Here is a 27,240-nt window from a genome sequence, read left to right on the forward strand (position 1 = left end):
TCCTTTTTTGTTCTTATGCAAAGAAAAGTCCTTCTGAATGCAGAAGTGTCAGAAAAATCTTTCTACTCAAGGAACACCATATTGATTTAAGTTTAAATGCTTACCTGTGTAAGCAAATATGTTTGAATATTGCAGTCATCGGGACCATAATAATTAGCGAGTATAAGCCCAATATTAGTAATTGTTTGTGGAAAAGCTGAGAAAGATACCTTTGTTTAGTTTTCTAAAACTCCTTTACAAAGTCAGCTGGATTTCAAGGCTATACCAAAACAGGCAGGCATCCTGATAGACTTAAAGGTGTCTAGGTTTAATGATGGCCTTAAATAGAAATCTCCTTTCTTTTTGCTGGTACCAATTTTATATAGTGGTAAATACTTTACTCTTATACTATTTATAAATATCATGCACACGCACATACAGATAGATACATATATATATATATATATGTATGTTTCTTTCTTCTAGCTTCCATGACATTACATTAATACCAATCCAAGTTAATTGAAATAGACTGCTGGCGGTCTATAAAGCATGGCCATTCAGAGACTTGAAATTCAGACTAGCGGTGTTTAATTAAACTCTTGTTTCTGGCTTTCCTTTAAAGTGTGTGTGTGAGAGAGAGAGAGACAGAAAGAGAGAGGGAGATAGAAATGTTTACAGGAAGTGAGAACTCTTCTGTAATCAATACCATTCGTTTTGCCATTTTCAGAAGCTCCTAATGATTTATTCTATAATGTTGTGTTTAGTGCAGTTTTAAAATGTATTGATGTCTGACTCATGTTTAAAATATGAGTGTCCAACAATATGAACCATGAAGTTAATTTAAGGGGTAGAGGGATAGAAAAATTAAATTATAGGAAAGATGAAAGAATAGGACTTGGCTGGATCACAACAGGAGATGGGAATGGGGGCGTAAACATCTGCAAATATTCAAAAGGTGAAATTGCCAAGGCTAAGCAAGAAAAGAATATGTTAACATATATCATTGTTGGATTAAATTTTTAGAAAGAAAAGGTACTGCTGAAACTCTACAAGATGCCTTGAATTAGAAAGCTCTAAAATTGTCTGTGCTTCCTAAGAAAAGTGTTGTCACTTAGCGTACCTAAAATCAGACTAGACTGTATTGTAATAGTGATTATACCCTTGGTTTCTAAATTGCTTGGTTTTTTTTTTGTGGACTTATATTTAAAAAAAAACAGCAACAAATGAAACTTGCATGTTATGTATAAATAAAAACTGTGTGTGCATGCACATACATTTTGTATTTCGTTTTACATACAGAGATATACACTTGTATGTAAAAGCATTTCAAATATGTACATAAAATAACTGAGATTTACAATCAGTTTAGATTCCTGTGGTTTTCACAATATAGCATTTTATTGTTTTAATTTCACATCTTTTAATTTTATTTTGTCTTTCAGTGATAAATTTGGCACAAATTTATCTTAAAACTTCTACAGAATTTTTTTTTTTCTATTGTATGGGAGGGGCAGAAAGAAGAAAACTATACTTTGGTTGCTGAGTGTATTGAGTACTGTATATGTAGACTTTTAGTATCTGTTGTTAAATGACTTCACAGAGTAGCTGGTTAATCAAATCACAATTGGAATAAAAAGAAAATCTTGGATGAGGAGATGAGTTTACCTGATTAACTTAAAGCTTTATTGAAAGTATATTCCAAATTATTAAGTATTAATGTATGTTAAACCAAATAATTAACTTAAGGATTCTTTGGGAAATAAAAGATTTCACATTTGTGCTGTTTTAGGCTTTAAAACTTTTTTTTTAGTAATAGTTAAGGATAGAAATTCAAGCCTTGAAAGTTTGTTGTATCAGGCTCTATATTCAGTCTTGAAAAGGATGTTCTTTGGCATTAGTTTCCTACAAACAATTTTTAAGGGCCAGGTTATGTAAAATATTTTGATTCCATACTTATGAAATTGCTTGTGTCTTTGGGTTTTGGAGGCTATGATCAGCAAGAGATTGAACAGGTTTGGGGGAAACCTCTGTTATGGGGGAAGGGAAGTTTGGAATAGTAATTCAACTTATAGAAAATACAAAGTCTTGCACATCAAAATCCATACAGAATTTGTGGGAATGTAAGAATGGACACATTGGGTTGAACCACAGCTTCAGATAATTTGGTCTCCTGTTTCACGTAAAGGGTGCTTGCAGGTCTCCAAGGAAAAGTACGGGACTGGGAAAAGCACCTTCGCTGTGTTATTCATGCTTCTAGCAACTTATGATACTGGGACTTGATGAGCTGGAAATATCTTTCTCAAGAAAGATATTTTCTCAAGATTTTCTCAAGATTTCTCATTTCTTTTTGTACTTAGAAGACTACTTACTTAAATTTTGCTGGAATGTTTTTCTTACACTGTGATGGTTTAACTTTGTGGAAGCTTTCTTGGAAAAACTAAAGTGTTCGTTTAAGTGCCACAGTAACACTGTAGCTTTTATTCTTGAATTTTTATTAATTTTGTTCTAAAATCCTTCTGTTGAAGCTTCAGTTTGAGACACATCTTTCAATACCTTCCTCATTAAAAAAAAAGACGTCACCATAGAAGTACTTAATTAAAAGTACTTCCAGATTTATGGAGCTTTCTTTCAGTGGTCATGTATTATTTGAAGACATACTTTCACATCTTGATCTTCTTTTGGCCCTGTGGATGCTGGCAGGCTTCTTGCTTTTGCGTGTTCCGGGAGGATTTGGTATTAGTTCTTATGCCTGTAGCAAGTTGTTTCTCAAATATTTTTGGCCGTTTTTATCATGATTTTATATTGAATGTGCCAAAGATGTTGGTTCTGAACTTGTTTGGGCATGACTTCAGCTTTTTGAATGTTTTTTTCTTACCTCTCGCAGTCTCTTGGCCTTGTCGTTTAGCCACACTGTCTTTGGGTTTATTTTTTTTGGCTTTTCAAAAGTTACTTCATGGCTTTTAAAATACAGGATATTGTAAAACTCATATTTTACAGTTATAGTTTAACAGGGGGTGGGACAACTGAAATCAAAAGAAGGCGATTTTCTAAAGACAGAATGGAGGAGACAGTGGAACTTAGGAATGATTGTGAATATAAAGGGCCTTAAATTCAAGGTTTATTCTGTAACTCTCAGTCTAAAATTCAGTTTCTCTGTAAACAAGTAAAATCTTTCTGATTTTTTTTGTCTCAGTTTCTGGAGACACTTCAATGTATGAACTCTGAATTATACTAATTATTTTTATTTTTAATACGATTGTGGGGCTTTATATGGGAATTTAGGAATTCTCTAAGTATCTCAAAACCAGTATTAAAATTCAAGAAATTCAGGGAATGTTGCAGTTGCAGGCATAGCTAAGATACCTGGGCAATCTTAACTGTGACATCCAACAACATAATGCAAGTGCCATTGTGTGCAAGAATGATGGTAGAGACTGAGTGAAAGCTTGTTAAATCAGATGAGCATTACCACTGATCTTTATTTAGTATAAATATAAGTGTCAGCTAAACTGTTTTTTTTTTATCAATGTAGTAGAAGCCAAATCTTTGGTCTTTAGAAGCTCATGCCTGCATATGTGCACACATTTGTGCATGCACAGAGATGCAAACAAAACAGCCTCCCCTTTAAGCACCCCCACCACCTCCCAAAAAAAAAAAAAAAGAGGCCACAGCACACTCGTAAGGCCACTTGGAACTCTTTAGTGAATGTTTTTTGTTGGTATATGAATGTAAGCACGGGAAGATGGATATTATTTGGAGGGAAAACATTTGTGAGCAAAACCCGACCGCAGGAGAAACAATAGTCAATTTTTTGGCTGTGCTTTAAGAAAACATTTCCTACTTTTTCCTGAACATAATAAGAATCAAAGACTTTGTGTATATTCTTCTCATTCAAAATAATATCAAGTGTGACATTGAATCTCCTCTCCAGTTGGAATACCCATGATGATTGTGGATATTCGTCTACTAACTATGCCAAAAGTAATAGTACTGAGCTAAGAGGCAGGCTGTGTTTTTACTGGGAGATGAGTTGAAAAGTAATAATTCTCTTTGGATGTATGGAACTTCAATATGAAATATAAAGATAACTATAAAATTTAGAATAACACCTAATGCAGGAGGCTTTGAAAATGCATCTGTAAGTGAAATTTTTGAGTGGAAGTGTAGAGACTGAGAATAATGTGTTGCATTCCTTTTTACGTCTTTATAACAGTAGGTAGTAGAAAGCAGAGTTTCCTATTCTTCATGCATGGGTGGTGTGCTTTGTGTATGTGTATCAGCCATTGAAAGCAGCAAACCTCTTAATATTGCATTTCTGAAGATAGAAGGTCTTGCATTATTTACGAAATGCAGAAATTCTGTACTACAAAGCTGCAAAGTCTCCAGCTTTTGCTAGAATCCCTCTGAGGAGAGTATTTGATACAGGAACGGTGCAGTGATGTGATGTCCTAGGGATAATTTAAATGGGACCTAGTCACAGTTTATAATCCTAAAGAAAAAGGAATAGAATTTTTAAATATATTGAGTTCTTTCAGAAAAAATCAGCATGTTAACAAATATAATTGTGCTGGAAGACTGAGACCAAAGTTGTGCTTTCTTGAGAAAACAGCAAGTTTTAGGAGATTGATGGACCTAAACTGAGGTGTAGGTGAGGATTTGGTCTGGGAGAAGCTTTTCAGTGATGTCTTGCTCTTCTCCTCTGCCTACAGTCTGCTCCTGACTGAATGAAAATCTGGTACAGATAATTGCAGTGTTTTAGGAATGTGTACAGAGATTGTTTGTATTCTGTGTAAGTAAGCAAGGATGTGCCCGAGTCCCTTAACAACTTCTTGTGCTGGTGGATTCACCAAGATCCTGGCTGTTAAGGTCTCTGGTGAAAAGCTGTGGCCTCTGTTCTCATGAAGGCATTTTAGGGATTACATCAAAATACTTTAAAAGCTGTGTGGATGTACATGCACATATGATACATGATTCCATGAAGTGAGAAATAGCATATTTTGTATTGTGAAGAGTCATGGGATCATTTAGCTTGGAAGGAACATTTAGTCCAGCCTCATGCTCAGGGAGAATTCTCTTTTGTTTTTGAAATCCTTATGAGTAAGAAAATAAGTGTATTTGCTCTTCCTCCCCCTGCCTTTTTCTGCTCAAATTTGTACTTTTTGTTAATATCTGTTCTTCTTTCCAGTCAGTTGTGTGTCTTATGGATGCTTTTGCTGGCAAAATGTGGAACAGATAATGTGGAATAGGAATTGACACCTATAGAGAGATGGCTTGTTCTTGTTACGTTTGTTGCTGAGCTATTCCCTCAGCCAGCATGTCCATCTCTCCTTGTGGAAGCCACTGAGCCATAGTTTCTTACTTGAAAATTTGTTTTCGATGGGAACCACAGTGACATGCGAATCTGTGGAGTAAATATTTTTTCAGGGAAGCTTTAATGCCAATAAATTGACTTGTGATGTAGGACTTCGGCTTTGTGATCCCTGTATGTTGAGTGCTGTGCTGGAATCCAGTGACTGCTGATATCTGGGCAGATGACACTTGTCTGTCTGGCGTGTGTCCTTCTCAGTCCATGCACCAAACGTCCAGAGGAATTTCACATGCAAATCTTGTATCCTGTATAGATTGTTTGAGCTTGACTGTGTGAGATAGATATTATGATACAGTTTATCTCTTTGTAGAAATATGTATTATCTGTCAAAATCAGTCTGGCTCTGTAAGATTCAGGGAAGAATAGGTAATTTAATGCATCACAGATGAAGTGGCTGCATCTGGAGAAGAGTTTTATGAACCAGAGGGTAGAGGAAGAAAGATCTATCTCTAGACAGATCAGTGTTTACCTCTGAAGTGAACGCTTCTGTCAAGAGTTCAGGCTTTGTGTCCAGATGCCGTTTGGAGGCTTCAGTGCGGCAGCATGTGGTGTCTGAACTAACTCGCTACCACCACGAGGCTGTGTGAAGAGAGCGGCAGCAACAGGCAGAGATGATTTGTGGGAATGGTAGCGTTAAGAAGCAGTCAATTAAACGCAGTGCCGCAGTGTTCAAAGCTGAGGGGTTTGTGCATAGAATAATCAGGATGGTTGTTTGAATTGTCTTTGGAAGGGTTGTTTTGAAGCAGAGCTGGATGGATGCAACAATTAGAGTGCTTATTGCCTCTTGAAATTTTAATTTGATTTAATGTAACAATATAGTGTAAACATGAAGTTGCACAAACTTTTTAGAAGTGGTAGTCTCCTGCAGAACACGCACTACTCACAGAGCAGTGTGTTCTTAACCTGGGGCAGCAGCAAGCCGTGCAGCATCTTCTCCTCTGAACGCTGCTAGTGCTGTTCCTCTTTGATATACCTTGCCCAAATAGCTTGAAGTAGATGCAAGGATATAAAATGGAGACTGCAGCAAACTGAACTCAGCTTTTAGGTCTTAGGAGAAAATAATTATATGTGTTTAGTTAGCTAATATATAAGCTAGTATGTTACTTCATTTCATGTAAATTTTATGTAACAAAAATGATGTCGTTTGGAAAGATGTAGTATTTTTACAAAGAGATCAATTGCAACAAAGCTTCTGATTAAGGCCTAGACAAAAATAATTGATTTATTCCTTTTAAATTTATCAGAAATTAATCTTTCAAAATACATTAAATGTAAAGAAGAATGTGAAATGCATGTCCACTTTAATGGAACTACATTTTTTCTTTATTCTAACCTCTCTTGGACATCCATCTGAAATTCTTCTTGTTCATGATAACTGAAACAAATAGTTTTTTTAGTAGTTAAAGTTATCTGGTATTTAACAGTATTTGGAAGTGAAAGATTCATACATTTGGCATATTTTCAATATTTAGTCTTTTTTTTTTCCTATTTGTAAAATTGTGGAAAAGCTGGATGAGTTGTTCTTCAGAGTGATTTTAGTTTACTTCGCCCATATTAAAACCTTGAAGATATAGAAAGTGTTTTCCCACTTTACTTAGAGAAAAAAATTAGGACACAGGTGGTCTGGATGTTGAATTTGTCTTTTGTTATCTTTGAAACCTACCCAAATTTACTGAAGTTACAACCTTTTGGCAAATTTCCATTTGTATATTCTTAGTAGGTGTTTGTTACTTTCGAAGTTACATCATCTAAGAATTTTCTGTCTGCAGCATTGATCCCTCTAGGATCAATGCTTTAGGAATTGGACAGGACTTTGTTTGCAGGTGTTCTTCCTGGCAGCAGGTCAGTAAGTTAAAAATGTCCCCAGCTAGTATGAAGGCAAGATGTAGCGGCTCGTAGGAGTACAAAAAGCTAAAAGTTATGCAATTTTAATTTAGTTCTGTAGTGCATTGTGCTAGATGATAGCATTTTATATCTTTTCAGAATTAGACTTTAAATTTTTATTTTAGTATGTAACTAACTGTATGAGTATCTTACCAGCCAAATTTTTTTTTTTTGTACTGTATTTTATTTTTTAAAATTATTGGCTTGTAAGTTTTTAGTCAACTCTTTCTAGAGATGCTGGTAATGACAACCAGAGCTTACTAAAATACAGGTTTCACTGTGTTTCCGTGAGGCATAACTAGAAGTTATTCAGGAAATAAAGCAGAAATCATAGGTTTTTAACTGGTTAACTGACAGTTCTTTTCTAGGCACTACTATTTAACTGAAAATAACAACATCAAACTTGAAACAACTTAGGACCAGGTTCAGACTCTGCTGTGTGGAATAGATAATAAAATACAGATAACCTGTAACTTCTATCTTTAGCTTCTGAAAAGAGAAGAGTCATACTTTGGCAGTGGAGTAAACTAAATTAATTTTTCCGTTCTCGAATGAATGTGAGTAATGCAAGTTTCCATTTTGTACTCCTTTAAAACAAGTTCCAACACTTTGTGTTGAGGTACTGTACATTTCAATAGCTAGACAGGCTCCAGCAGCTTGTCAAAGCTCCATAAGCTCTCTGCTTATGGCTTGCAGAAAGAAAGCTAGATTTTCATTTCTCCTTCCATTCAACAGGAGTCCCTTTCATGTCTGAAAATTGAAAACACGTGTTTTTCAGTGTGGTGCATGGATATGTGTGTGCCCTCTGGCACACCTGTTTCTAATTTCCTGACTTGAAAGTATCTCTCATCAAAAGAAGCACAAAACCAATTTATTTCTGACACGCTGCTTGGAGGCCCTTGCTTTGCAGAAGGCCTTCCTTTTGCTTGCCATCTTGGTTCCATTGGTAGATCATTATAAGATGCAAAGCACACGTTGTATGGGACACTCAGCTTATATTGTGCTTTCCCCTCTTGTTGTAGTTATTTCAAGTGTTAGAAATCTACTTGAGAAGTCACTATACTGAGGAAAAAAGAGTCACTTAATCCTTAGTTTCTTGCATGAAGCTCAAGGACCAAAGTCTATAGCAAGTTAAAGTTTGTATAACCTGTTAATGAAGTAGAGTATTAGTTACTCTTTAGTACAGAAGATTAGTTTAAAATTTAGATATTACATTTCTTCAAAATAATGTGTAGTGTAAAATAGTATTCAAAATAATAGCTGAAAATTAAAGATGTTAACAATCTTAAAAAAAAACCAAAAACCAACCAAAACTAAACCAAACTCACTAAATAGTAACTTGATTGTTGTGAAAGTTGTGCATAGGCTAACTAGCAAATTACTATGGAATACAGCTATTAATTATTAAAGATCAATTAGGAAGGAAAAATACAAAATTTTAAGCTGTAGCATATGTGTTACTGACTTGACTGTTTTCTCAGTTCAGCAACTGACATCTTCACAAGCAGCATCTGGATTATCTTCATAGCTACTGTGCTGCAGTACACCTGTGTGGTGGTATGCTATTGAATTGCACTGGTTTCACATACTGAGAGGTGAAACAGAACAAAACATTAAAAAAGACTTAAAGCTTAAAAACCATTGTGTGCATACAGCTGAACAGTACTTGACATGCAAGGAATTACGAGCATAGGAACATGCTTGTAAAACTTGCCTTTGCTAAGCTTTGTTCATTACTGGTATGGTCATGTTTTCACGCAGAAAACACAAGTGTTAATCGGGGTATGTACTTCTATGTCACTTTATGGACTGTAATGAAAAAATTCTTAAATCTTTAAACGGCTCAGTAAGATGTACAGTTTGCGTTTGTGCCTGCTAAGGTATGCAGCCCTGACACATTTCTTGTCTTGTGCACATATTGATATTTTATAGAGTATCTGCCCACTCCTAGAATTGTGAATGACAGTGCAAAAATTATTGTCTCTTGTCAGCCTAGTAACAGGTTTCATCAGTTCTTGTCTCTGATTCCTCTGCAAGAAGGCATGTATCTCACTTGTTGTACAGCACTGTACGACACAGCAGGTACTTCTGGTTCGCCTGATCTATACTTCACTAATGGGCGACATCTGGTGCATGGGCTGTGGAGTGCAGGAACGACAATCTTGCTGTGCCGGAAGCTCAGAAAATGCCTACTGGGGGCTTTGTGCTTCTCTGTGCTATTTTTGGCTGAAATAGTAACTTGAGAGGACTACTGATACATATAAAACTGTTAAGTTGTAATAAGACAGCAGAAGAAAAAGAGACTATAAAAAAAGAGGTTGTAGATTCCAGATTTTTCTTGTGGGGATCTTGTATGAATCAGTGACTGTCTGAATACAAAAAGCGGTATTATTCTCAGAAATTACATATTTAAATGCTCACGGAAGAGGGAAGTCATATTTCACTGTTGGTCGGCTTTGCACTTTGAAAGAAACAGTGCATTAAAAGCGTGATTCAGGGTGATATGTGTCTCTGAAGATCAGTTCTGAAGCTTTCTGTATGATCTCCAGGGGTCTTCTGTATGATCTCCAAGTGGTTTTCAGATAGGGCTATAAACTTCTAGTTGAAGACAGGTGTGGGCTGTGGATTCTGGTTGTTTGGTTTCCTTTCCTTTCCTTTTCTTTTCTTTTCTTTTATTTTATTTTATTTTATTATTATTATTTTTTTAAGATTCTAGTTCTCACCAAACCTATTGGTTTGAGGGCAAAATAAATGTGTTATGACTGCCAAGCCTTATCCTTCTTTGCTTCCCTTCTCATAGCTGCCATGCACTGCCATGCGTCTTGAGCAATCTGGTTTTTAAACTTGGTTCCCCTTAACCTAGGAGGCTAGAAACTTGCATAAAAATGCTAATCTTTCTCTCTTTTTGTGTTTATTTATTTATCAAAGTAGAAAATACAGTTCCTGTAGATGCATTGCTCACTTTGTGATCCTAGAGGAGGGCAACTAACTGTACTTATGCCTGCAACAGTAATATTTTTATCAGCAGATGGGTTATGAGTAGGCAGCATGGTGTTTGCACAATATTACTGTGTTAGGAAATTTTTTTTTTTTTTGCTATATGAAACCATTATTTCAGTGAGAAGCACTAATTTAACCCAGTAAATTTTTCCAGATAGTCATCTCCATTTGAGTCACCCTTGTGTGAAAGCTTATGGAAGCTTTGATGTCATTGCAAAGTGTTTGTCTCTGAGATAGAAGGAGCTTCAGGCTACTGAAGAAGTCATTGTATTAACTGGGAAAGAATAAAAAGATGATTTAAGCTCTGTTTACAGGAGAGTTACTAAAACAAGTGCATTTAAGACTTTAATGTAGAATTGGAAAAATCTTATTAGGAGTCTCTGCTGGTTTGGTTTCAGTGTTATTCAGTGAAAAACCGCAAAGTATAACAGCACATACAGTTAAATGTAGTATAGTGTGAGATAGTTAAGCAAATGAACCACATTTACATTTTCACCAGCTTATGTGCGTGATGTGGAAATGCGTTAAAGTAGCTTTGACTGCAGTTGCTGTCTTGAGTCATATTAATAAAACTTTTTCAGAAGTGGGCTACTGCTGGTGGTTAGATTACAAGAGAGTGGAACTATAAATTTGAACCCACAACTTTATATTGTAAGTTATAAATGAGGTTTCGATTACTATAATTCTGTATACATTTATTTTGTGTCTAGCCCTAGAATTATCTACAGTGTTTTCCCAGTTTGAGACTATAGAGATGTACAGGTCTGCTAAACCTACGAGGCAGTTCACACTCTCATATTTGTTTCTAACTTGAGATAATAGGAAGGGCAATTCTATTGGAATCATGTCTTTTTCCCAGCCTTTATCTGGTCAAAATATGTGAAACTGCTTAGTTGTTTTTCTTGTTCAAAAATAGATTTCCTACATAAAAAATTGCAGTAACATTTTTTTCTTTTCAAAATGGGGGGATTATTTTCATTAGTTATCTGTCCCTGCAGATTGCTGGCATGTGATGTGTTGAAAGATTTTTACATACACTGCCAGCAGCAGTCTTTAAGTTTGCTGCCTTATAGGTTGACATAAATATGACAAAAAGAAATGACTTTGTCTGTGGGGATGTAGAGATGTGTGATGTGTTAGTAGAAATGCAAGGCTGCTTTTCCTTGTGGTTGATCCTGGATCGCATCAGTGGGCTGCAGCTGTTCTTAACCCATATTAAGTTTTCTCTCTCTCAAATTTTTTTTTTGTAGCAGACTTGATGTTATGGGAACTCTTCCATAAAATCATTCTCTTAGGGGAAAATAACGTTATACATCATGCTAAAGAATGGCTATTGTCTTTTTGATGCCAATTTAGGAATTACTTAAAAATTGTGAAGTAGTAACATCTGGCTTTATTACTAGAAGCACAGGAGATGCATAAGCTCACTCTGATTTTTGTGTCTCATTTGCTTGATTCACATGTTAAGTCCCATGATTCTTACCTCACATAGGGTATAAATGTGATATTTAAAGGTGTTAACAGGTTCCTTTCAAGAAAAAAATCAACTTGCTAAGTTTTTGCTGGAGCATATGCTTACTTAGTTTTATTCTTTACAGCAAAACTTCAAAATGATAACATTTGCTTAGTTTAAAAGAAGGTGATAGCCATGTTGTGATCTCTGGGTAAAATGCATCTTGCAGTTTTTGCATGTTCTTCCTACATTACCTTGTCTTGAATAAATACTAAATAGTTCTATTGTGGACAAAAGCTTTTAAGCATGGAAGTAATGAGGCAATGAATGGACAGACCCTCCTGTAAGCAGCTGTTGAGGACACTGTGTTGTGTGAGCCTCTTGAAAATAATATCCTAACCAGGGCACTTTTCTCAATAACTCAAGAGCTTGACAGTCTCAATGAAAACACTTTTTTTTTCTTCTTGTGCTTTCAAGAACTGCCTCTCTTTGCTATGTATTTGTTGTAGTATTTTAACTCTTTCATTTTCCTCTAAATTTATAACTGTTTGGTATACAAAGAATTTTTTATCTTTCTGTTGTGCCAGTTGTATGTAGGTTCAATGCCCAAGTACTGCATTTCAAACAAGTCGGTTTAACCAAATTGTATTAATTGGGAGACACTGCCCATCAGTAGCAGCGGGAGTGGGAGTTGGATCTAGTCTTTTCTCGGGCGACCTGCTCTCCTATTGACAGGCCCTGACGTCACAGCTTTAAACATGGTCCTCACCAGGAAGCGGGCTTCCCCCAAGAAGACTGTGGCAACCCAGACAGAAGGTCTGCCCAAAAATGCGGCAGTTCAGGTCTCTGGCTGCAGGGAGTGCCTGAGCCTGCTGCTGCCAGGAGAGGACGGGAAGGACACCGCCTGTGCGAGGTATGAGCAGCTGGACGAGCTGCTCAGTCTGGTGGTGGAGCTTAGGGAGGACGTAGAGAGGTTACGGAGTATCAGAGAGTGCGAGCGGGAGATTGACTGGTGGAGTGACTCTCTGCGAGAAAGACGCAGAGATTGCACCCCCTGGACTGAGGGAGTAGTGGACCCTCTCCCTTGCCATAGTCAAGCGGAGAGGGACTGCTTGAGAGGAGAGGAGGGGTGGCAGCAGGTCCCAGGTTGGCGTCGCAGGCAACCGCCATCCCGACCTACCTCGGTTCCCCAGGTCCCTCTGTGTAACAGGTTTGAAGCCCTGAAACCGGAGGGAGAGGTGAGTGAGGATGACGTGGGAACGCCGCCTCCTAGCTTGCGTAAGGTGAGGCAGTCAGATCCACGCTTGAAGTCTGCCTCCTCCAAAAAAGAAAGAAGGGTGATAGTTGTAGGTGACTCCCTTCTGAGAGGGACAGAGGGCCCAATATGCCGGCCTGACCCTACCCGTAGGGAGGTGTGCTGCCTTCCTGGGGCCCGGGTCAGAGACACAACCCAGAAACTCCCACAGCTGGTTAGGCCCACTGATTATTTTCCACTCCTCATAGTTCAAGTGGGCAGTGATGAAATTGCACAGAGAAGCCTACGAACTATGAAAAGAGATTTCAGGGGTTTAGGGCGTTTGGTTCAAGGAGCAGGAGCTCAAGTGATCTTCTGTTCTATACCTTCAGGGTCAGTGAGCGGCACGGAGTGGGCGTGGAAAGTTCCATTAATGAATAATTGGCTTAGAGGCTGGTGTCGAGAAAGAAACTTTGGGTTCTTTGATCATGGGGCAGTTTACTCGGCCCCTGGCCTGTCTTCTGTTTGTGGAACCCACCTTTCTCACAGGGGGCAACGAATCCTAGCACAGGAGCTGGCGGGGCTTATCGACAGATCTTTAAACTAGCTACAAAGGGGGAAGGGGACAAAACAAGGCCCTCAAGGGAAGAGCCCAGGGGAATGGTGCTCGATCTGGGGCTGAGGCAGCTGTCTCGGCTGAAGTGCATCTACATCAATGCACGCAGCATGAGCAATAAGCAGGAGGAGCTGGAAGCGGTTGTGTGGCAGGATAACTATGACCTGGTTGCTATTACTGAAACGTGGTGGGACCACTCCCACGACTGGAGTGCTGTGATGGAAGGCTACAAGCTCTTCAGAAGGGATAGATGAGGAAGGAAGGGTGGTGGCGTGGCCCTTTATATTAAAGACTATTTTGACGTTGAAGAGCTTGGGGTTGGGAATGATACAGTTGAGTGTCTATGGATAAGGATCAGAGGAAAGGCCTGTAGGGGTGACATTGTGGTGGGGGTCTGTTATAGACCACCTAATCAGGATGAAGAGAAGGACGAGGCGTTCTACGAGCAGCTTGAGCGAGTCGCGCAATCGCCAGCACTCGTTCTTGTGGGAGACTTCAACTTCCCTGATATATGCTGGGAATATCATACAGCACAGAGGAAACAGTCCAAAAGGTTCCTAGAGGGTGTGGAAGATAGTTTCCTTATGCAACCTACCAGGGGTGGTGCCCTGATTGACCTACTCTTTACTAACAGAGAAGGACTGGTGGGAGACGTGAAGGTTGGGCACTGTCTTGGGCAGAGCGACCATGAAATTGTAGAATTGTCTGTTCTTGGAGATGTCAGAAGGATCACTAGCAGAACGGCTATCCTGAACTTCAAGAGGGAGGAGTTTGACTTGTTCAGGATGCTTGTTGCGAGGGTCCCTTGGGAGTCGCTCCTTAAGGGTAAAGGGGTCCAGGAAGCCTGGACACTCCTCAAGATGGAGATCTTAAAGGCACAAGAACAGGCTGTTCCTGAATGCTGTAAGGCAAGCCGTAGGGGAAGAAGACCGGTGTGGATGAACCGGGAACTATTGTTGAGGCTCCGGAAGAAAAAGAGAGTCTATGTCCTCTGGAAGAAGGGACAGGCTACTTGGGGAGATTACAAAGAAGTTTCTAAGGTATGCAGGGAGGAAGTTAGGAAGGCAAAAAAGCTCAGCATGAACTCAGATTGGCCACTGCAGTAAAAGAGAACAAGAAATCCTTTTACAAATATATCAGTGGTAAGAGAAGAAATAAGGAGCATTTACACCCTTTACTTGATGCAGCGGGGAATGTGACCACCGAGGATAAGGAGAAGGCAGAGGTCCTCAACGCCTTCTTTACTTCTGCCTTTAATAGGCAGATCAGTTATCCTCAGGGCACTTCATGCCCTAATCTGGAAGTCTGAGATGCCAGGCCGAATACACCCCCTGTGGTACAGGTGGAGACAGTTAGAGAGCTCCTTCTCCATCTGGACTGCCACAAGTCCATGGGACCGGATGGGCTCCATCCGAGGGTGCTAAGGGAGTTGGTGGGGGTGATTGCCGAGCCGCTCTCGGCCATCTACCAGCGCTCCTGGTTATCTGGGGAGGTCCCGGAGGATTGGAGGCTTGCCGATGTGACTCCCATCTACAAGAAGGGCTGTAAGGAGGATCCGGGGAACTACAGGCCTGTCAGCCTGACCTCAGTACCTGGGAAAGTTATGGAGCAAATCATCTTGGGTGAGATCACTCGGCATATGAGTGGCATCCAGGGGATCAGGCCCAGCCAGCACGGGTTCACGAAAGGCAGGTCATGCTTGACCAACCTCATTTCCTTTTACGACTGGGTGACCAGACTGGTGGATGAAGGAAAGGCTGTTGATGTGGTCTACCTGGACTTCAGCAAGGCCTTTGACACGGTCTCTCACAGTATTCTCCTAGGGAAACTGGCTGCCTGTGGACTGGGTAGGTATACCCTTCTTTGGATAAAGAACTGGCTAGGGAGCGGTGCCCAGTGGGTAGTAGTTAATGGAGTCAAGTCCAGCTGGCAGCCTGTTACAAGTGGTGTCCCCCAGGCGTCGGTACTTGGGCCCATCTTGTTCAATATCTTTATTGATGACCTAGACGAGGGGATTGAGTGTACCCTCAGTAAGTTTGCAGATGACACCAAGTTGGGTGGCGGTGTTGATCTGCCTGAGGGTAGGGAGGCCCTTCAGAGGGATCTGGATAGGCTGGATCGCTGGGCTGAGCTGAATGGCATGAGGTTCAACAAGGCCAAGTGTCGGGTCCTGCACTTTGGCCACAATAACCCCATGCAGCGCTATAGGCTCGGAGCTGAGTGGCTGGAGGACTGTGAAGAGGAAAGGGACCTGGGGGTGTTGAACATGAGCCGACAGTGTGCCCAGGTGGCCAAGAGGGCCAACGGCATCCTGGCCTGCATTAGAAATAGTGTGGCCAGCAGGAGCAGGGAGGTAATCATCCCCCTGTATTCGGCGCTGGTGAGGCCGCACCTTGAGTATTGTGTTCAGTTTTGGGCCCCTCACTACAAGAAAGACATTGAAGCCCTGGAACGTGTCCAGAGAAGGGCAACAAAGCTGGTGAGGGGTCTGGAGCACAAGTCTTATGAGGAGCGGCTGAGAGAGTTGGGATTGTTTAGTCTGGAGAAGGGGAGGCTCAGGGGAGATCTCATTGCACTCTATAGCTTCCTGAAGGCAGGTTGTGATGAACAGGGGTTTGGCCTCTTCTCCCAGGCAACAAGCAGGACCCAAGGAAATGGCCACAATTGTACCAGAGGAGGTTTAGATGGGACGTGAGGAAAAACTTTTTCTCCCAAAGAGTGGTCAGGCACTGGAACGGCCTGCCCAGGGAGGTGGTGGAGTCGCCATCCCTGGCAGTGTTCAAGAGGCGGCTTGATGAGAAGCTACAGGATATGATTTAGTAGCTGTGGCAGCAATGGTAGTGGGAAGATGGTTGGACTAGATGATCTTATAGGTCCCATCCGACCATGTGATTCTATGATCAGCAGGAGCACATAACTGAAGGCTAAGGTGTCATTTTGATGATTGAATATAGCAAGATTTTGGGACACATGTATACCGTTTTCCTACAATCTAGTCCCTGGGCTTATTATCTGATATCTAATGCATCCATAATGCTTTTTTGTTGTTTGTATTTTACTCTTGGAAATGGGAGGCGAGGGGTCCTTTTTTGTTTGCTGGGTTGTTTTTTTTCCTTCTGTGTTAGCAGTCTGAAGAACAGTGTTTGTAAACTTACTTTGCCTTTAAAGGGAAGGGTATAATTGTGTGACAAGTAACCAGAAAGAGAGTTTCTTGGAATAGGTTACCATGTTAGGGCTTAAAAGTGATGGCAAGAATGAGGAGCTGGTCTGTGAGTAGCTCCAGGACAATGCTGGACCTGCTGGTGTGTGTTCGTGCAACGTTGTGCCCAAACCAGTCAGTGTCTAAACTCGGCATACTGGGAAGCACAGTGGTGAGATGCTCAGCCGGCCATGCTGGAGCCAGTTTGGGTTGAGTTTATTTATTAGTTCTTTCTTTGTGCCAGATCTAGGCTGGCTTCAGCCAGACTTGCTCAGTTTTCTCTATTCTGGCCTTGTTAGTGCTTCCAGTAAAGTGAACATTATCCATGGAGACTGAGCTGCCTTTGTCTGAAGCCAGCTTAGGTCTGATATCTTCCCAGCTCCAGCTCTCTGCCATGTGAAAGCAGCTAGATTGTTTCCAGCAATAAATTGTCTCTGGAAGCTCTGTAGCTCTATTTATGTAGTTCTGCACCTAAGCTAATAAGTCCAACTGGATTATAGCAGGTGTTTTTATGGAGCCAGCACAGTGCTTGCATCTTGTCATAGTTAATGAGAAATTTGCTCGAAATATATATAGATAATTGGGAATTGACTATATTTGACTTCCCTCTGTATATTCTGCTGCACAATGCAATTTTAGGCCCTGATATACTGTGAAGTTACAAATGTGATCAACTAAAATCACCTAAATTTAGATAATTTGAAATAATTTGTAAATTAGTTGTGTTTTTCCTTTTTTCCTAACTAGATAACACATTTCAGCTTCACTGGCACTTGGTTAGACCCCTTCTAGCTGCTTTATCTGCTTCCTTGCCATTGAGAAAAAATGTGAACAAGTGGGAGGCATAGTAGTATAATGACTTCTGTTTATATGCAGAAGGTATCACCAGTGTGTTTTCTTGTCCAAGAAAACGTTGATCCAATAAACATGCACTCTACCATTTGACCACAGCTCTATGTCCCAAAGCACATTACAGGAATGAAAAAGAGCATGGGAGAAAAGCAGCAGGTGTGAAAGCATTCTTATAGAGTAAGAGTGGCACTGATGACCTGTTTGTCTTTGTCATCAACAAATTTCAGGAGATAGTTACAGAAAACACGGAAGCAATAAGTCGTTGTTTGTTGGAGCTTTTTAGTTTCCTAAAGACAAACTTGTAAAAATTCCAGGAATTTTTATTAAGAGTCCAATCAGCAGCCACCCTGTCAAAAAAGCATAATGTATTCCTTTGCTGACGAAAGGCGAAATCAGATGGACTAAATAGAAGATTACATCATGCAAAGGAGCTAAATGTGGCGTTCACTAAAGATATTCTTGGTTAGAAGACAGTTGCATCCAAGGATCATTCCTGTGAGAATGATTAGTAAGTGATTCTTTGAGAGAGAATTGCAGGATCTGGATTCCTGGGTTGGAAGGGACCTTAAAGATCATTTAGTTCCAACCCGCCTGCCCTGGGGGCAGGGACATCTTCCAGTTGACCAAGTCCGTCAAAGCCCCATCCAACCTGGTCTGGAACACTTCCAGGGATGGGGCATCCACAACTTCTCTGGGCAACCTGTGCCAGTGCTTCACCACCCTCACAGTGAAGGATGTCTTTCTTATATCTAATCTGAATCTAAACTCTTTTGGTTTAAAGCCATTACCCCTTTCCTATCACTACATGTCCTTGTCAAAAGTCCCTCCCCATCTTTCTTGTAGGCCCCCTTGAGGTACTGGAAGGCCGCTATAAGGTTTCCCCAGAGCCTCCTCTTCTCCAGGCTGAACAGCCCCAGCTCTCTCAGCCTGTCCTCATAGGAGAGGTGCTCCAGCCCTCTGATCCTCTTTGTGGCCATCTGAACACGCTCCAGCAGTCTCACTGTTTCTTCCCACTATTTCTGTTTCTTTTTTTTTTGTAATTAATGTTTTTTGGTTTATGACTTTGTGCAGTAGAATTTTCAGGAAAGTTGTGAGAAAAACTGCTGACATAGTTGAATTTTCATGTGATTCGGTGTCACTCTTAAAAAAAAAAAACAAAAAAACCAAAACAAAAAACCAAACAAACAAGCAATCAAACCAAACCAAACTAAAACAAAAAAAAAGGGAGGAACCTGTCATATGCTTTTTTTTCTTTTTGTTTAATTTGGCTGTGATGATGTAAAATAATGACAGAATTTCTTCATAGTTATATCTATATTTTGACTATTCCCAACTTTAATATTTATTTAGGTTGTGGAGAGCACCTTGTCCGAACCATACTGGCCAGAGAATGTTCATGTGCTTTGCAAACGGAAGATGCCCACCAAGCTCTCCTAGAGACTATGCAAAACAAGTTTATTGGTAAGCATGTGGTGCTAATTGCCTAAACATTGTGTAACATTGTTTAAAATGCAATTAACCCTATTAAATTAAATTAAGATGCTTACTTTTGTGATTTCTGTTGAAGCTTTATGTTGCAGTTGGCTTCAAATTTAGTGTTGTGTTACATCTAAAAAATGTTAAATCGAACTACAAAAGAATTATTTTAGGAAATCTAAAGGAAAACCCTTGGAAATATCTCAGTTGTTACATGAGTCATAGAATACCTGGAGAGGTTTGAAGAAAGAATTTCCTGCCTGAATCACTGGCTGTGATGTACAGTTGCATATTTTAGAATTGATGGGTTTAGGAGCATTAATAAAAACTATTAATCATGTTAACCCTTTATATAATAGAGCTCAGAACCACTTCATGTTCTAATTAAATGCTTTGGACAAACAGATTCTGGTTTGCTAGTTACATGATGAAATTAATTTCTTGAAAAAATAAAGGAGACTTCAGTCAAGACTGTTGTAAGGTAAAAACATTTTTTTTCCTTGTTTTGAGAGGATTACATGTGACTAGTTTTACATGTTTAATTTCTTGTGAACGTAGATCTTGTTTTCTTTCTTCTAGTCATGACTAAAATATGAATGTGGACTTTTAAAAACTTTTGAAGATAGCATAGTTTCCAATGAGACTTCTAGCATTTATGTTGACTTGCACTGTCTTTTTAGCTCTTAAAATTTTTGAAGCTTTACAATCCACAGACAATTTTGACCTTCGAAATTTCTTGTGGACAACATAACACTTCTTGTACACTGTATTGCCAAAATTCATTTTTGTGGTATTTCAATTAGAACTGAAAGAGGGACGTACAGGTACCTTTTTGGAACCGGGAACCGTTGCCCTTGGTCTTGGCAAGCAATGAATTGAAATGTCTTTGTTTGTGTTTATAGTGTTGAATCTGTATTAAACTCTGCTTCTGTTTGAGGGGAAGTCACCTTCACTTTGGAAGGCTGCACTTAATCTTCAGCTATATTGCAGTCATTTCCAGGTGCTGTAAGAATGCAGAACAAAGTAATCCCAGTATGTTTCCCAAAGAGATTATAATCCAAGCAGCACAAATTTAACTTTTTTTGTACTTAATAACTTATTCCAGTGCGCAGTCGCACAAAATTAGGGATTTCTTTACCCAAGAGAAGCCTTTAGGAAGGATGCTTGTGATAGCTTCACTAATTTGTAACACTACTCTGAAGGTGTTGTATGGAAGCGGTCGAACTTCAGGGAAGTCAGATCTTTAGTCTATACTTTGAAAATTTAACCAGCTTTAACAAAATAGAGCTGCGATGTTTTGTCAGAAGTCAAAATGTGCGTTACTTTCATTGGAAGGGTGAACAGCTGATTTTGGCAGTTGCTATCAGATTGGTGCTTCCTGTTTACAGAACTCTCCTGAGTCTCCGTAGAGCCCTGGGAATCCTTCCAGCTAGGGAATGCCTGGCTTAAACAGTGAGTGCTGTTTAAACAGCAGGTGATGAGCGAACTAATGGCAGATGTGCTTCTCTCATCCTTTCTCAGAGCCAACTTACTGTGGATAATGCACAATTATGGGTTGAGTTGGAGGTGAAAAATTAAATTTGGATTTTCTGTAAATTGAATGGACTTGATATCTTTAGTCAAAGAGCACTGAAGGCTTGGTACGCAGTCGAAGAATGGTGTTCTGTAAACACAAATACCTTCCAAACAGAAGAACAGAGGATTTTGTTACTCATCATTCCTTTCAAGTGTGGCCAAGTTTGTGGAATGTAGGCTTTGAGTAAATGTTTGTCTCATCTCACTGGTGGGAAATCTGGGCTTTTAACAATGACAATGTTATGAATTGTACTTTAAAGCTTCTTATAAAGTATTAGAAAATAATGAGCTGAAATACATAGTTGGAATCTGATATTTGTTCTATCCTTAGTGGAAATATCTCTGTCTATTCTTGTATTTTTAAGTTGTGCTTCAGTTCACAAATGAGCAATGTCTGCAGAAAGGTAATAGCAGAATGATGACGCCGACACTTTCTCTTTATAGAAATTTTGTGACAAATACCTCTCTTGGGAGCGGGAGTTTGAACAGTTAGGAGTCATAGAATATGAATTTCCTGACTATGAGTTGTGCTTGTTGAGGGGGAAAAAGCCCTGTGTTTTAAACAGCTATAAGACTGCCAGTGACTGTCGTCACTGCACAGTTGCACAGTGTTATTGTTACTTTATATTTTGGTGCTGCAGCACTCTGAGCTTTGTGGTTTTTTAATGGAGGAAGAATGCTATGGAAGCATTATTTTATCTTCTCCATGACACAGAGGAAAAGATTTGAGAAGAGAAGTGAGCCTGAAGTGTCATAGAACCTATTTTATCCACTGCAAGTTTATGATTTCACAAGTTTGTATTTGAAGGTTGACAGAATTGAATAGGCCTTTTTATCTGTACAATAAAACGAGCTGAAAAACTGACACAACATGGTGATGTTATGTGGGGGCTTGTCCAGGTCCTGCCTGTGCTTCTCCTTCTCAAAAGCGTTGGGATTTTATTGGACAGTGGTATCCTCAGTTATTTAATTTCTTGTAATCCTACTTGTAAAGTCTGAAAGTACAGGTGCTTTTCCTTGCAGCTTCTTTAAAAATTCTAAGCAGATGTTTTAATTTACTTACTTATTGTAAAATATAAAGATCTCAACTTTCAGAGAGCTTGCGCTTAAACATTTAACAAATAATGGTGCATGAAATTAAAAGCAGGCTTCATTTAGTGCTTTTGTATTCCTGTAATGTTTATTTAAATTGTTAGCTTGAAGTTTAGTGGGACACATAGCAGAAGGAGAGTGGCAAACAGCTTCACTTTAAACATGTCCTGTACACAAGCTGACAAAGTCCAGCGGCTTACGTGATCTATAGACTGTTGACCTGAAAGTGTCTGAATTTCACTTACATTGACACACGAGAAGGTTTAGAACTGTTCAGCTACTCTCGTTAAAACTGGGGGATGCTAAAGCACTTAATTGGTTACACTACACCGCAGTCATTTAGACCAGAGTTCTGAAGACTTTGAAAGCTAATGTAAACAGTGAAGCTGGCAATGGTTTCTCTACGATGGGAGAGTATGAATGTAAAATGTCTGATGAACACCTGGTTCGTCCTTCAGCTGGGTAAGTGTAAATAAAACACTGCTTTTACAGTTTAGTTTCAAATCTGTGCTAGAATGGGTTTGTCCAGTAGCTACAAACGAGGAAAAAAAGCACAGGTTCGGAAGTGAACAACTCATATCGATCACATGCTTTGGAGGAAGGAATCTTCATTATGGGAGCAGTTTAATTTACAGGAGGCATAGAAGAAAAAATATTATTCACTTGCAGCTGTAGTTCCTCCAGAGCAAGGCTGAATGTTGAGGCCATTATTTGCCTTAACACTTGTGAAATCTGTATGCACTATCGCCGATCTGAGCCTGAACCTGGGTCTTGGTCTTCGGTTATGGTTGCTCTTGTAGAACTTGATGGGATCAGTGAATGTGGAGTTGCTATGAAGAAGTTTGCTTATTTTTAAGAGACTGTTACTGCAGATTAATAACACACAAAATATACAAATAAAGACTTGATAGTACTTTCTGTGTGTCAGATAGCAATAACAGAACAGCTTTGAAGGAGGGAAATGTGTTTTGTAAAATAGAATTTTGTGACTGGGGAGGTGAGCATTAAACCAAAACTATTGAAAGATGGTTTTTGTTTGTTTTTTTCCTGACTCTTCTCTCTGGTGTGGCTGGTCATTTCTAACATTATTAGTTAATGCTGTAGTTGAAGTTTTGCATTGGATTTTTAGTGCCAAATTCTTCAATGGTATGCCAGTGTAACTGGGAAGGAACAATTAGTTTCATGAGACTTAAAAGCCCCAGTTTTTTGTAGTTTTGTCATTAGCAAGCTATTAGATCAAAGATTTGTCTAGCAGTTCTATTTTTTTTCAGTAGAAAAAATTATTTTTGGCCAGTAGGCATATTTCATTTTATTTTAACTAAATTTTTAGTTGTACAGCAAGATCTGTCATTCTTAAGAGTACTGAGAGAGCAAAAATGGTGTAGGAGTGTGGGAGTCAGAGTACTTTTTCCTTCTGATGAGAAACCGTTATGACTTTAATATACGTGGCAGTATTTCAGTCGCGCTTTTCCTCTTCCTGTTTAAATACTAATTAAATATAATGTATGTGAAAAAATGCCATTACTTATATCGTTTTTACAGAAGTCTGCACTACTATTTCTTTTTCTCAATGGCTTATCTGTAAGAAAGTGATTTTTAGAACTAAATTAATGAAATATGTTCCTAACCTTTGAATTCAGTGTTTTGAGAACACTCAAATTAATTCCTGTGTACTGTGCATGGATTCTATTTAGAAATCAAGTATAATACTACTTTTGTACCATTATTTGGGCAGATCTAATGATGGATGCATAGTGTTCAACTGTCTAGAATCTTGTTTAACACAGACTTACTCATTTGCACTGTATTGCTGCATTAAAAGACATTCTTTAGCATAATTGTAATCCTCAGTAATAAGTCTACATATCCAGAAATATATTTGTTTTTAAAAATACTAATATATTTGAATCCCTCTTTTAACTTTTTTCCAAATTGCTTTAATTGGAAAATAGAATACATTCTCTGTTTTAAAGAATGTGCTGTTCAGTGTGTATTTAATTTGGCTTAGAGTCTGATTTTTAAGAGAGGAGAAACAGTCGGTCTGAATTTACTGTAATGTAGAATATTGTAATATTATTACTGTAGGCAACTGGCTTTTACTGCCACTATTTAGAAGTTGATTCCCCACAACTTAGTTAGTGCAGTGAATTGGAGGCACGTACCATATTGTTGCTTATTTTGCACTGAAATGGTTTAGCTGGAATCGCTGGTGAAAGCAATTGGAATGGATGAGGCTGTAGCCACACAGTTGGCTTCTCATGACTCCGTGGATGGCAACTTGTAGCAGAAGTGGGGAAACAGATGGCCTGTGGAAGTGGGGTGGGTGAGAAGATTGTGAACTGTTGCAGGGGTTTTGCAACTGATTGTGCGGCAACTGATTGTGCATTTGTATCTTCGTTCTTCATTTGCTGGCTTGTGTTTGGAGGTGAGAAGAAGGGATATGTTCTTGTTTCAGACCTTTTCTCCCTTCCAGAATAATGTTCATTCTGCAGCTGATGATAAAATGATGTAGAAGATTAAAAGTTGGTTCTGTGTTTTTCTTTAAAAATAAAGAAGAAAAATCTTCACAGTAGCTCAGCTGACAATACTAAATCTCAGTAAAATCCAGAGGAGGGCCACAGAGATGATGAGAGGGCTGGAGCACCTCTCGTATGAGGACAGGCTGAGAGAGTTGGGGCTGTTCAGCCTGGAGAACAGGAGGCTCCGGGGAGACCTTATAGCGGCCTTCCAGTACCTCAAGGGGGCTTCTGGAAAGACAAGGAGAAACTCTTCAGGAGGGCCTGTTGTGAAGGGGCAAGGGGTAATGGTTTCAAAATAGAGGGAGGTACCTTCAGATTACACATTAGGAAAAAATTTTTTACGATAAGGGTGGTGGAACACTGGAACATGTTGTCCAGAGAGGTGGTGGATGCCCCATCCCTGGAAACATTCCAGGCCAGGTTGGACTGGGCTCTGAGCAACCTGATCTGGTTGGAGATGTCCCTGCTCCTTGCAGGGGGTTTGGACTAGATGGCCTTTAAAGGTCCCTTCCAACCCTAACTAATCTGTGATTATAATTTCTTGAGTTGCACTTGTATTTTGGCTCAATTCTTATTGCTACGGCTCTGAACCATGGCTGGCTGCAACAAGAAAGCCAACACGATCCCATTGTTTTAATTGTTGTGTTGTAGTATATTGTCAAGGTGCTGCAAATGAGGATAGCCCGTAGGTTCTAGGTTTTGATGTTGTGCACTACTGGGCAAGTAACACTGTGTTTCCGTGTACAGGAAAGAGATAATGCGTCCTGTTGTCTTTGCTTTGTTTGCATAACAAAAACTTTTAAGACATTTCTACTGTTTACACTGGCAGAACTGGAGTTCTCATGAGCATAGTTGTGCACATATAGGCAGAGCATCTCTTTGGATGAAATATAAGCTTAAGAATTTGTCTTGAGTGCTTGAAGCTCAAAGTTTTAAATTATTTTTTTAAACCTCTTCTTAAAAAAAGTCTCACAAAATGCATACTTTGAGTAATTACTTTTCTCATTCTGTACTCCACTGAAGAAGATGAATGTTTTGTTCTTGCAAAGAAATTCCTGCAAAAATGAAATGATTCTGATGAAAATGTAGCGTTACATGTTTTGCTACAGACTTGGACTCTTTGTGTGGAAAGAAATATACTGCCAAGTCTTCTCTTCAAGTTTGAAAAGAGGGAGCCTAGCATGTGCAAGTTATTCAGATTATTGAAAATTTAATCAATAATGATGGCACATAGTTGACAAAAATACTGGGAAAATGAAGAAATAGATGATTGGTTTATTTACAGACTTTTCTTTCATCTACTCTTTCCGGTATGTGGGAGAAAGAAAACACTAAAAAAAAAAAAAAGTGATTAACCCAATGTAAGCATTTCTAGAACAGGACTTTAGTGGCATCAAGTCTATAATCAGTAGTTGCTGTCTGTTTTTATGTGTGTTCATACAGTCTTAGTATTTTAGTATGGCCTTAAATATGCTGTCTGCTTTAAATACTGTTTGCTGGCTATGTTCTCCTGCATTAGAACACTTTAAATCATTCTAATTAAAGAGATTATTAATATTTATCACTAGAGCCTTGAAAGAAACTTCCAAAGGCCTTGGAAGAGGAGGAGAAACACTGCTTATTAAAAAAAAAAAAAAAAACCACCAGAAAAAAAAAACAAACTAAAACTTCTTCTGTCTGTTTGCAATGACTTTTCACCACAGCATGGCTTGTAGCCTGAATAATTTACACAATTGATTATAAGATTAACTCTGCAGACTAAGTTCAGGTTAAGGTATTGTCTTTGAAGTACCTGAATTTCTAAAGTAAAGATTAAAGGATGCGTGTCCCCTATAAAGAAAACCACTTGTTGTTGTTGATTTGCTTGCAGAAATCATACCATGTACTTAGCCAGCACTTGACTAATGCAGTGAAACTGTAAGAGAGATACTTAGCATCTTGGAGAGCACGGAGTAAAGGATTTTGATTTGGATGGTAAAAGTCTTTATAACTTCCAACCCTTGCATTTGTATTTTAACCAACCGTATTTTCCTGTATGGTTGTCTATTATGTTATGATTGGCTGGATTCTTGGGTCCCAGGGGTTTGGTCGCAGTCACTGAGTAATGCAGGAGGTTGAATTGGTACCTAGTAATGGTTCTTGTACAAGGCAAGTGGCACTTTAAAGATAGTGTTTGTTTGTATGAGATCAAGTAAGATATTATGGTTTATTAAGCATACCACATTTATTATTTTCCTACAATATGGGCTTCTATTTTAATTACCACCTTGTATCACTTTTGAACGCGGCTGCTCTTTTGTTGAGAGAAAACATGGCAGCGCTTTTAGTTTTCTTTACAGTAAAGCTTGAAGTTGGTTCTAATTTTTTTTGTTGTTGTTGATGTTTGCATTAGAGGAGTATTTTTAATCATATGAATAGCTGTAGGCAAGTTGAAGGAGGCTGATAAGTAGATCTGCTCTAAAGTTCTTGTGGACAGCAAATCCTTTTACAGTGTCTGTACACTAGACTTAGTATACTACTTTATTTAAAAGAAAATTAAAATATATGAAATACGTGTTGCAATTTTATGTTCAGCCTTAAATCACACTGTATTGCAAATGTGTGACTGGAGTCTTTTTGGGACTTTTTGCAAGAGCTTGGTTAATTTTGTGGCTCAAGACATTTTGAATCATATATAAATCATAGCATTGTTTCCACATTTAAAAATATAGGAATCTTTTTTAAAATTACAAACCAGGAAAAGAATTTTTAGACTTGATTCAGCTAACTTTAAAATGTTGGCAGCTTCTGATAGAAGACATTTTATATTATGTGCCTTAAATTAACAACAGAAAAGCCGCTATAAAAAGTAGGCTGTGTTTTGACTTTTTTGCTAATGTTCATAAAACAGCAAGGAAGACAGTCAATAGCAGTTTGATGATTTCTCTGTACAAAGTGCTTTAAATTGGGGAAAAATGAATAAACTGTACAAGTGACCCAGATTTCTTTGA

At 38.9% G+C, this 27,240-nt stretch overlaps 2 protein-coding genes across 2 annotated transcripts in view; both read left to right on the plus strand.

Moving 5' to 3' along the window:
- TASP1 (taspase 1) overlaps positions 1-27,240 on the plus strand; it is a 94,060-nt gene that overhangs the window by 47,117 nt on the left and 19,703 nt on the right. Inside the window, 1 exon segment of the mRNA XM_086743828.1 lies at positions 18,939-19,049. Coding sequence (XP_086599954.1) covers positions 18,939-19,049 — 111 coding nt within the window.
- On the plus strand, positions 12,446-17,487 carry LOC147601463 (uncharacterized). Its single transcript, XM_086743360.1, has 3 exons — positions 12,446-12,503; positions 12,570-13,314; positions 17,484-17,487. Exons 1-3 carry the CDS (start codon positions 12,446-12,448, stop codon positions 17,485-17,487), a joined length of 807 nt encoding a protein of 268 aa, XP_086599486.1.

This window comes from Chlamydotis macqueenii, chromosome 3 (assembly GCF_036417535.1).
Source record: "Chlamydotis macqueenii isolate bChlMac1 chromosome 3, bChlMac1.mat, whole genome shotgun sequence".
Classification (NCBI taxonomy): Eukaryota; Metazoa; Chordata; class Aves; order Otidiformes; family Otididae; genus Chlamydotis; species Chlamydotis macqueenii.

Bases quoted from the DNA above. Each gene is read 5' to 3' on its own strand.
- LOC147601463 (XM_086743360.1), top strand. From the start codon at position 12,446: ATGGTCCTCACCAGGAAGCGGGCTTCCCCCAAGAAGACTGTGGCAACC. The intron at 12,504-12,569 runs GTCTGCCCAAAA...TGCTGCTGCCAG, and splicing joins TGTGGCAACCCAGACAGAAG to GAGAGGACGGGAAGGACACC.